This window comes from Dreissena polymorpha, chromosome 9 (genome assembly GCF_020536995.1).
Source record: "Dreissena polymorpha isolate Duluth1 chromosome 9, UMN_Dpol_1.0, whole genome shotgun sequence".
Lineage (NCBI taxonomy): Eukaryota > Metazoa > Mollusca > Bivalvia > Myida > Dreissenidae > Dreissena > Dreissena polymorpha.
The window spans coordinates 72216597-72229169 of record NC_068363.1 but is presented as its reverse complement, the minus strand read 5'-3'; the positions used below and the strand labels follow the sequence as shown (position 1 = coordinate 72229169).

General features: G+C 38.6%; 1 protein-coding gene across 1 annotated transcript in view; it reads right to left on the bottom strand.

Moving 5' to 3' along the window:
• Positions 1-12573, bottom strand: part of LOC127846161 (myelin transcription factor 1-like) — a 97411-nt gene that overhangs the window by 69237 nt on the left and 15601 nt on the right. The window contains exons 4-6 of the mRNA XM_052377337.1: positions 7819-7897; positions 5452-6434; positions 4800-4866 (exon numbers count right to left, since the gene is read on the bottom strand). Of these exons, the coding sequence (XP_052233297.1) occupies positions 4800-4866; positions 5452-6434; positions 7819-7897 (1129 nt within the window). The remainder of the gene's footprint in view (positions 1-4799; positions 4867-5451; positions 6435-7818; positions 7898-12573) is intronic.

Below are 12573 nucleotides of genomic sequence, written 5' to 3'. Positions count from 1 at the left end.
GCTAGCTACACACTCCCAATGTCCATCTTACACAAGTAAGGACTGCAGGTAAGCTACCTACACACTCACAATGTCCATCTTACACAAGTAAGGACTGTAGGTAAGCTACCTTCACACTCACAATGTCCATCGTACACAAGTAAGGACTGCATGTAAGCTACCCACACACTCACAATGTCCATCTCACACAAGTAAGGAAAGCTACCTACACACTCACAATGTCCATCTTACACAAGTAAGGACTGCAGGTAAGCTACCTACACACTCACAATGTCCATCTTACACAAGTAAGGACTGCATGTAAGCTACCTACACACTCACAATGTCCATCTTACACAAGTAAGGACTGCAGGTAAGCTACCTACACACTCACAATGTCCATCTCACACAAGTAAGGAAAGCTACCTACACACTCACAATGTCCATCTTACACAAGTAAGGACTGCAGGTAAGCTACCTATACACTCACAATGTCCATCTTACACAAGTAAGGACTGCAGGTAAGCTACCTACACACTCATAATGTCCATCTTACACAAGTAAGGACTGCAGGTAAGCTACCTACACACTCACAATGTCCATCTTACACAAGTAAGGACTGCAGGTAAGCTACCTTCACACTCACAATGTCCATCTTAGTAAGGACTGCAGGTAAGCTACCTTCACACTCACAATGTCCATCTTACACAAGTAAGGACTGCAGGTAAGCTACCTTCACACTCACACTGTCCATCTTACACAAGGAAGGACTGCAGGTAAGCTACCTTCACACTCACAATGTCCATCTTAGTAAGGACTGCAGGTAAGCTACCTACACACTCACAATGTCCATCTTACACAAGTAAGGACTGCAGGGAAGCTACCTTCACACTCACAATGTCCATCTTAGTAAGGACTGCAGGTAAGCTACCTTCACACTCACAATGTCCATGTTACACAAGTAAGGACTGCAGGTAAGCTACCTTCACACTCACAATGTCCATCTTACACAAGTAAGGACTGCAGGTAAGCTACCTACACACTCACAATGTCCATCTTACACAAGTAAGGACTGCAGGTAAGCTATCTTCACACTCACAATGTCCATCTTACACAAGTAAGGACTGCAGGTAAGCTACCTTCACACTCACAATGTCCATCTTACACAAGAGTCGCGTTCTTGGAAAACTGGGCATAATGCATGTGCGTAAAGGGTCGTCCCAATTAGCCTGTGCAGGCCGCATAGCCTAATCAGGGACAACACTTTCGGCCTAAGTTGGATTTTTGCTAAGAAGAGACTTCATTTAAACCAAAAATGTCTTAAAAGCAGAGTGTCGTCTCTGATTCGCCTGTGCGGACTGCACCAGCTAATCTAGGACAACACTTTACGCACATGTATTATGCCCAGTTTTCTCAGAACACAACTCATAATATTTAACCCATGGCTACGTTTCTATTCATGGTAATCACCTAGCATTATTAAAGCTTACTACATCTTAAGTTTTATTACGATTGGTTTATTCTAGCTGAAGTTACTAAATGGAAACAATATATATGGGAGAAAACAACATTAACAACTTTGATATATTGTGGAATATTGAAGGGCTATAAACTTTGATTTATTGTGGACAATTGAAGGGCTCAGTGCTCCAGCTAGAATTTGAAAAGGGCAGGGTGGCTTTTTTGTCAAAAGGGCACTTTCGACGCGCAGTATTTTGTGAAAAGGGCACTTTCGACGCGCAGTATTTTGTGAAAAGGGCACGTTCGAGCGCGCGGGTGTTTGTGGAATGCTTTCATTTGCATGTTAATTTATATGTTATAAATAATTGTATTATTCCCATTATTATTAAACCATTCAAATATAATGTCTACAATGAGGATTAAACTAATTACAATGTAATAAGAGATTTATGAATTATCTTTTTTTTTTGAGGGGGGGGGCAGGGCGGAGGTTCGGGGGGGCAGGGCGGAGGTTCGGGAGGGCAGGGCGCGGCGCCCTTCGATTTAGGCCTAGCTGGAGCACTGGAAGGGCTATATAATATATTTCAAAAACACTTCTTGCAAAATACAGCTGCTTATACAACTTGGAGGACATTATATGCATACAAACATTTACACAAGTTTTCATGATGATCCAATACACTTGGGGACTTAACTTGAATATCTCATTTATGAGCAAAGATATTGATTTAAAATTTTACATACGATCATTTGACTACATTCCATGCAAGCTCACAATAAAATCATTCATCTGTGACTATTGGACGCTTTAGCACATGGGGTAGGTGTGGTTCCATATTTTGCACGTGGAAATGTTGAAACGTGATTTAATTCTAGTTTTAGTTCAATTTAGTTATTTAAAGTGGGTTCTTACACAAGGAAAACATAAAATTAATTTACAAAACAATGTAGCTCGTATGAATATTCAGGAGCGCAATCGCGCACTTTTCATTTTACAGGCTACCTTTCCCACTTGCTAAAGCGTCCGATCATTATGGATGAATGATTTTATCGTTATCTTGCACATATTGTAGTCAAATGAACACATGTGCATTTTTAAATTAAAATATTTACTCATTACTGAGATATGTAAGTTTTAAAAGTGTTGTGTTAGAAAATCACAAAGCGTAGTAAAAGGCGATATACCGTAGGTTTCCACGTATAGCGCGCAGTGTTACACCTCCAAAATTCAAATTAAAAAGCTGGTGTGCGCTATACATTGATACAACGCTATCCTGGCTGCTAAATTGGTAAAAAATATGTTGTGTAATCGTAAATAATAAAAATGGCTGCCATGTTTTTTAGAACCACCCTGTAATCGTCCAGACTGAGGGGCCATTGTCGAAACAACAAGAAGTCGCATCTGTTAGATATGAATGCGGTAGAAGAAATTTTGGTCAAAAATAAATTTGTTTGAATAAACTTGCGGACATTTCTTTGTTTGTGTTTTTACACTTCTTTATTGATGAATTCCGATGGGGATTGTTGTTGACATTCCGGAGAGCAGGCAAGGGTAGGTGCGAACGAGGTCTTTTTTGCGGGTAACGGTAGGTGTGAAAGGGATTCATTTTGCACTTTGTAATTGGCAGATGTTATTGAGTAATATGTGCCACTACTTGTTAAGACGCTAATTGACATTTGAGACACTAATTGACACTTGAGAACTTGAAGATATGCAATTGCATTTTGTGTGTATAAATATTGAACGTTCAACAGTGGTGTACCTCAACAACTGTATCCCTGTCTCCCATGCGACAATCAAATTTACCGGTAATGCCCATGCTTTCCCCAAGGAAAAATCACATGATGTACACTAATTCTTATTTTCTCACGTTTTTCACGAAATGCACGTGGACTGTTAATCTTTTGCTAGAAAATTACAAAATTGTCAGAAAAGTATAGTGCTATGCAACCCATGCTCCTAATCATAATGACGCTTCCTATTTTGAATGCTTAATTAAGCTTTCCAATGCCCCGGATTATTGGATTGTGCAATAGTAGAATGGTGGCCATTTTCGGTCCGATTTGGTGGTTTTATTGTCTTTAAAAAAAAATTCTCAACTTTTGCATTTAAAAAACAGTCTGCACGCTATACACAGGAGCGCGCTATACCTGGAAACCTACAGTACATTTAATTCCAATTTAATTTCAATTTCATAATTCTAGGTAAGTTTTTACACAAGAAAAACATAACATTCATTAAAGAAAAACAATATGGCTCGAATGAGTATTCAGGAGCTAAATGGCTCAATCGGCATTTTGCAAGCCGGTCGGTAATTAAGACGTGTGAGTTTATGCGTTTTACTTTTCACATTGTTATTATTTAATGTTGTACGAGTTTGTGATTTGTTAAGTTTTATATTTTGTGGTTTTTCAATTTCAACTAGGGCTTTGTCACAGACATGACTAATACCCCCACATGCCGCATTGACACATAATATTTTGCATGTCGTCTTCACAAAAAACAGTGGACACACACCTTGACCTAGTTTTTGACCCAGAAAGGCCCATGTTCTAACTTGGCCTTAAGATCATGTCCATAAAACTTCTGACCCAGTTTGGTGAAGATCGGATGTAAACTACTTGAATTAGAGAGCGGACACCATGCAGAATGTTTAAAACGCACTAAGTGACCCGTGACCTAGTTTTTGACCTGGCAAGGCCCATGTTCAAACTTGGCCTAGACATCATGTAGATACAACTTCTGACCAAGTTTGGTGAAAATCGGATGAAAACTACTTGAATTAGTGAGCGGAGACTTAATACGGACCGAGCGACAGACAGACAAGCTCACTCCTATATACCCCCCTAAACTTTGTTTGTGGGGGTATAATTAAATTTTTAGGAATTATCAGGTATGTGTTGAATTATTCTTGGTCCAAATTTCAACATAAGCTGTTCAAAAATAAGGGAGCTATATTGATATGATTAAGTGATGCGTTAGAAAAGTCTCCAAGTGTATATACTCTCAAAGACAGAAAGCCAACAAGGTCAATTAGGCTATTTTTTTTATACAGATAGGGCATTAATTCTGATTTGCTTAATGCCATATGGATGGTTTCAAATTTGACCTAGATATAATGTCAATAAATAGTATTAACAAGCACAAGCCTGAAGCAGGTTATCTCAAAGTATGCCCCAATTTTTCTTTTAACAGGCCTATATAAGGGTGAGGAATATGGTTGAATATTGCCAAGTATTTTGGCAAATAAAACAAACATTACAGACAAGAATCATTAGTACTTAAGTTGCACTTAAGAATGTGAAGAGAAAACTAACAGATGTTTCTACAATATTGTCCCGTATATATTGTACAATACCTCCTGTGATGGGTGTATAATCCTGTGATGTGACCTTCACCTTTACAATCAGGATGTGGACACTTCACTGTCAAAAGAAAATAACTTCATAAACATGATTCAGGTCTGATAACTCACACAGTTGTACATGGACAAATGAATAAATAGTGGGAATTCTACTCCTAAATGTTCGTAATTTGTCGTCCCAGATAAGCCTGTGCATTCTGCATAGGAGAATCACGGACCACGCTATCTGCTTTTATGGTAATTTTCAGTTAATTGCATAATCACACACGCAATTATCACTCCTCCAGGTGCGGTATCCTACAGCTAGGTGCGAACATGGTTTTCTTTTATACGCAGGGTTTAAAAAGACAGACAACACTGGCATGGGCGTGAAATACATAATTCATTATCACTTTTAAATGAACAGGGTCAATACAATACGTTAATGTTCAATTATTTTATTTTTAGCGAACACAATGAACACCGCAGTAGATATTATTGGTCCGCAGTGTTCGCCTTATGGCAATTGGCCCCCACGACAATTGATCTGAACACCCATCACGGGTATCAAATCGGTAAGTGAACACAGTGAGATGAAGACCGCGGCGAGTGGCATTTGTGTAAGTACATGCTGCCTCTGTACTGTAACACCATTGTGTACACTTACCTTTGTTACTAATTTTGCTGCTGCCTCCCTTGCTAGAGTCCTCCTTGGCATCATCACTGCCCAGCTCTTGTAGCTTGCCATCAGTCCACTCTGCCAGCACCATGTACTCCCCATCAGCACCCTCCCCCTCATCATCATCATCATCGCTCTCATCTTCCAGGGCTTGCCTAACTTCTATGGTCTTCTCAACAGAAAAGATTGATGGTATTTCCCCGAGCTTAGCACCCAGAGATTCGTTGCTTTCTGCATTCTTTGGCAAAGGAACGTCTTTGACAACTTCTGTAATCTGAGGTTTCGCTAGCAATTTTGGTATTATAGCACTGCCAGGAATGATATAAGGTTTTTGGTCATCCCCGGTCATAATGAAATTATACAAAGGCTCAGTAGTAGATTTTGGTTGATTGTTCACATCAACATAAGTATTTGAAGAACTCTTTGCTTGATCAGATGCAACGCTTGAGCTTGCAATTTGAGAAATCTTCTGTAAGATTATTCCATCTTCTGACTCACCTATTTCAGTTTTTATCGGTATAACCTGCTCAATCTGCATCTGAATAGCTTCAGGGCTCAAAGCTTTCTCTTCACAACTGTTGTCTTCTGACTCCTCCTCAACCTTTGCAATATCTGCCTTCACTTCTTCAGCGAAAGTGTCTGCCTCCACTGCCTCTCTATCAGCAGTATCCTTCAAATTCTTCTTTCTTTTCTGAGCTTGCTTCACAATTCCCCTCCTTTTTTGTTTACTTTCTCTTGGGGTATTCTCGGTCTCAAATTCATGCTCTTCTTTCAATTTTTCAACAAATGCATCCTCTTCTATATCTCGCATTTCCTGATAATTTTCCCTTTCTTTTGGTTCTTCTTTCACTTTGGTTGCCCAGATTTCGTGTTCAACACTCTGTTTTGCCGGTGCTTGATCAATTCGAGACACTTTTGGTGGAGGTTCCAACAGCATATCCCTACGCTTTTGCAGGGGACAATTTCTTACCCTAAAGGACAGTAAAATACATAGAATGTAAGTATATATATAAACTTCATTGAGTTTCAAAGTTATATATAATAATAAGTGATCTACAAAATAACAAGGGACAAAATTGTCACAAAACCAGGTTTTCATTGTGAAAAAAAAATATGATAAAGGGAGAAAACTCAAACTGAACTTTTGAAATGAACAAACAAAATTAACCCCCTTTGTAAGTTTGTTTAAAAAAAAATTCTATTTTTAGTCGTGGCGACCTTGACATTGGAGATATTGACGTGATTCTTTCGTGCGACACACCGTCCCATGATGGTCAACAAATGTGCCAAATGATTTTAAAATCTCACAATGAATGACAGTTATGGCCAGGACAAGCTCATTTATGGCCATTTTTGACCTTTGAACTCAAAGTGTGACCTTGACCTTGGGAGATATCGTCGTAATTATTTCGCGCGACACACCGTCCAATGATGGTGAACAAATGTGCCAAATGATTTTAAAATCTGACAATGAACGACAGAGTTATGGCCCGGACAAGCTTGTTCCGCCAGCCCGCCAGCCAGCCAGCCCGCCAGCCAGCCCGCCAGCCAGCCCGCCAGCCAGCCAGCCAGCCAGCCAGCCCGCCCGCATTCGTCAATCTAATAACCAGTTTTTTCCTTCGGAAAACCTGGTTAAAAAGCTGAAATGCTAAAGCAGTTACTGATTACCAATAGACTTGGAAAAAAAAGTTCTATTATTTTCCGTTTTTAAACAGGTGCATGAAAATTTACAAACGAAAATAATTGAAACACACACTAGTGTAATCTTAAAAAAATAAATAAACCATTAACATCATTAAACAAAGCTGTCTTCATGGAAAAACATATGCCCCCGAAAACGCTTTTTCAAAACCTAAACACAGATTTTGAAACCTAAACGCAGACCATAAGTTACTGGTTAAGGTCAAAATTTGTGTGCGTATGGAAAGGCCTTGTCCATATACACATGCATACCAAATGTGAAGGTTACATCTGAAGCGACATAGAAATTATGAGCATTTTTCAAAACCTAAACGCAAAAGTGTGACAGACAGACAGACAGACGGAAGGACGGACAGTCTGATCACTATATGCCCTCTTTCTGGGGCATAAAAATTGTAATACAGTGGCAGAATTGTAAAAACAATGGCAAAAGGAACAAAACTTGACTTATTAGTATTACATTGAGTTTATGAAACCATATGAAACCATATGAAGCTTGCACCAAAATTAGTTTTGTTCAGAACAATTACTTTGGCATTGGTTGAGCATAGATTCATCAAATGCAGACTGACAGGGTTTGCTCTATTTTTTAAGTACAGCAAAGTGCAAATAATACACCTATTTCCAAACCTTGTGCAGGTGTACGCCACTTACGTTCTGTGTCTGACCGAGATTCCATTGGTGTGTCCACTGCTATCACAACCCTTCACAGTGCAGCCTGCATTCTTGATTTCTGCAAAAAAGTCACTGTCTTGGTAAAATTGTCCAAATAGGCTACTAAGCTTTAACAAAATGTGACAAAATTACAAAATCAGTTCATAGTTCATATACTAACATCAGGATAACTTCAATATAGGTTTGATTTGTTTGTTTGTTTGTTATACTTCCAAATCATTCACAGTACTTCAGTCAAAGCACGGATGCAAGAGAACCTAATCACTTTTTCTTGTTCTTGGTAGCAAATTTTTTTATATCCTGGTATCTCAAGTACCTGTAGAGTAAACAAGAGCACCGCATAACGGGTGCCACACTCGGCTACGAGTGCAGTTTTGAATAAATGAAAGTTTGTCAGAATTTATTTATTTTTATTTTTGTTTTAGAGGTCAAAGTGACCTTGACCTTTGACCTAGTGACCCCAAAATTGGTGTGGCGTGTAAAACTCATCAAGGTGCATCTTCATATGAAGTTTCATAGTTGTAGGTGGAAGCACTTTGATTTTAGAGCCAATGTTAAAGTTTTAGCACGACGCGGACGGCGAACGTCAGACGACACGATGAGCTGGCTATGACAATACATCAGGTTTTCTCCGAAAACGCCGAGCTAGAAAGGATCTGGCTTAATAATTAAATGAAAATGCTCCTAGTGTAATGCATACTAAGTACATCTCTATAATGCATGTCATTACCGGAATGACATTAACAATTAATTGGTTGTTTGCAGCACTTGCCTTGGTGATTCTAGCTTTTATTCTCTCTTACAGTACCCCATCTCAAAGAAAAGCACGAAAAACAAGCACAGTGGCAACATTATGAAAGCTCTGGCACTGGCCATGCCAGTGGAAATATATCAATTAGAAGCAAACACCAAGAACTTACAAAGGTGGATCAGAAAAAGAGACAGTCAAGAGAGAGCTGGACCGTACTTGCAGTGTACAGAGGCAATACCAACATGCACAAACTACAGCGCTGAGAAGGAAGCCTTGATCCAATCTGCGAACACCATCGGAACAAAGCAGACAAAGACTCCCAGTTAGTCTTTCTCCCAGATGTTTGGTCAGTCCCGAAAGCAGCAGCTGCTAAAAAAGTAACTTGCCTCACAGCAGCATTACTAACATACCAAGTACTTCAGAATCACAGCAGCGTTGCTTACATCAAGTACTTCAGAGGATCCCCTCTTACTAGTGAACAGAAATTATGAGCCTGAAAGAGTGGCAAGGACAGAAAGCTACAATAATCTGTTCAGACTAGAACAGGTGAACATAGTCCGAGTGCAAACAGGGCACAACAGACTAAAACACATGCACAATGAGTTCAACAGATTCCACCTTATGTCGTCTCCAAAGTGCCAATGTGGAGAAGCTGACAAAATGGTTGAATACTGCATCCTCCAGGAATTCAGGGACTACCAACCACTGAAGAAGAATGAATGACAAGAGCCTGCAGAAAAACTGTACGGAAAAGTGAACTATCACATAAGATAACCCGTTTCATCCATGCCTCTGGACTTCAACGACAATCAAGAAGAAGACGTCTCCAAGTTGGTTTATGGTCTTTTTTTTCAGATTATTGGCACTGATTGGCCAAATTGCTTCTATTAATGAATGCAACAGTGTGAAAACATGCCCTCTGTCAGATAAATCGTTTCTGCAATTTGTCAATCAATATTTATCTTTATAACATGACCTACGGTCCAGGAGTGAAATAACGTAATGCTCAATTTTGTTTATTACACAGGTATTATTACACTAGTTATATAACTGTGAAATGACGCCATTTTTTAACGAAATGACATCATTATTCCCGCTAATTTCTTCAGTTTAACTCTTCTACAATGTGAATAAACGGTGAAAGAAGCATAAAATACAAAGAAAATTTGTTAGTCATGTTATAAATAGAATCTTAAGATTCCTGGTCATTTTGTATTGAATTTATTAAACTCGTAATCTAAATAAAGATAAAAAATCGGCAAGCCTTGTTTTTATCTCCATTTAAATGACTTGTTAAATAAATTCAATACAAAACGACCACTCATGCAAGATCCTATACGTATTACACCACAGAGAAAGTAATGCTTTGTCCTTAATTATTGTTGCATAAATAAGTATTAGGTGCAGATGTTCAAGACCAAAGATTAATATTGAATATTGAATTTTAAAACATATGCATTGTCAATGTTTGTACATATTGCAGTGACTATACTTTGTTTTTATTTTCACACAGTGTTTTTTAAATAGTTTCTTAGCCAGATTTCATGTCTTGCGTCCAAATCATTTGAATAAAGAAATCATATTAAGGACTTCGTTAATTTTTAATCGTGTAAATTAACATGACATATTTTAATTGCAATCTCTGTGTTTTAACATTTTTCATTGTATTTTGGTTACAAATTTGGTATAAAGATATTCTAATAGCATCTTGATACTAGATATGGATACCTGGATGTTGATTTTCCATACAATTCCTATCTCTAGTAACAAGTTGTAATAATGAAATTTAAAGTGAAATGGGCCATATTTTTACATGCAACGATAAAAATTACAAATGAACAAAACTGTTTCATAAGGAATCATAAATGCAACTTTGAATGTTGCACTTTGGACAACATTGTGCCTGAGGAAGGACAGACATACAGACATCCATCTGTTTTCAGTGTGCCAAGTCTAACCAACTCTGGGGATTAAAATAGAGAATAATAGGTTAGTGTTGATTATAGATTTGGTTTATCATGCAAGGCTTAGAAAACAAAAAGTACGAGCCTTGAGGAGTGCTTTGTTGTTTTCGTGCTGAGCATGATAAACCTGATCTATAATCACTAGTCTATTATTCTATTTATCCCACTGTTTATTCAGTAAATCTTTTTATTTAAACAAAATTAGTTTTCATGAGTGTTTGTCGTACTTTGATAATGACTGTAGTGTAACCAAGGTCAGTGTATTACTCCGCGTTCTAAAAACAAGGGCTGTTTGTAAAACATGCATGCCCCCCATATGGGCTGTCAGTTGTAGTGGCAGCCATTGTGTGAATATGTTTTCTGTCACTGTGACCTTGACATTTGACCTAGTGACCTGAAAATCAATAGGGGTCATCTGCCAGTCATGGTCAATGTACCTATGAAGTTTCATGATCCTAGGCCAAATTATTCTTGAGTTATCATCAGGAAACCATTTTACTGTTTCGAGTCACTGTGACCTTGACCTTTGACGTAGTGACCTGAAAATTTATAGCAGTCATCTGCCAGTCATGATCAATGAACCTATGAAGTTTCATGATCCTAGGTGTAAGCATTCTTGAGCTTTCATCCGGAAACCATTTTACTATTTCGCATCACTGTGACCTTTACCTTTGACCTAGTGACATGAAAATCAATAGGGGCCATCTGCCAGTCATGATCAATGTTCCTATGATGTTTCATGATCCTAGGCGTAAGCATTCTTGAGTTATCATCCGGAAACCATTTTACTGTTTCGAGTCACTGTGACCTTGACCTTTGACCTGAAAATCATTAGCGGTCATCTGCCTGCAGTCATGATCAATGTTCCTATGAAGTTTCATGATCCTAGGCGTAAGCATTCTTGAGTATCATTCGGAAACCATTTTACTATTTCAAGTCACTGTTACCTTGACCTTTGACCTAGTTACCTGAAAATCAATAGGGGTCATCTGACAGTCATGATCAATGTAACTATGAAGTTTCATGATCCTAGGCCTAAGCGTTCTTGAGTTATCATCCGGAAACCATCTTGTGGACGGACAGACGGACTGACATGAGCAAAAGAATATACCCCCTCTTCTTCGAAGGGGGGCATAAAAGCTGGTTGGCTCAAAGAAATTTTGGGACAGCGCTAGCCCTGGTAGATAGACCCCACGACCCAGTACATAATATAATCTGCAAATGTGGTCCTAAACTGCATCCAAAAACGAGTCACTGTGACCTTGACCTTTGACCTAGTGACCTCAAAATCAATAGGGGTCATCTGCCAGTCATGATCAATGTACCTATGAAGTTTCATGATCCTTGGCGTAAGCGTTCTTGAGTTATCATACGGAAACCATCTGGTGGACAGACCCCACGACACCAGTACATAATACTGTGAAACCATTTATTTTCGACAGCACAAAATTTCGTCATTTTTATAAAAATGACGATTTCGTCAGCACTTAAATTCGCCGATTTCTGATTTTGAATTTTTTTTAAATGCGTCAGTCAATATCCGATTTGTGTGTAATACATATTCGCGATCAATCGCAGTTGCGAAAAATCGTGGTACCAATGCGGGTACACACTTGAGAATCACTGCAGGAGGTGGGGCCTGTTTGTCACATGCCCATTAACTAGTCTTTTGTTATCAAGGGACAGTAATGGACCCTCTTAATGTATGCCATTCACACGTTCATTGTTATGATTAGCGGACAAGTGGGATCTAATAACCGTTAACGAGTGTTTGTAACAACGAAGCCAATTGCCAATTAGTCTTATTCTATTATTATAATTGCCATACTAAAATATATTTAATTAATTTGTGATAAATACGCATGTTGATCACACATCGTCATCTTTTCATTTGGTTTTTTGTCTTTCATCGGCATTCGCTGCCTGATGGCTAATATGCAACACCCCTACAAAACACAATGCACCTAATGGGTAATAAAGTTATAAACAATTAGCGCTAATTCATTACCATTCTACATA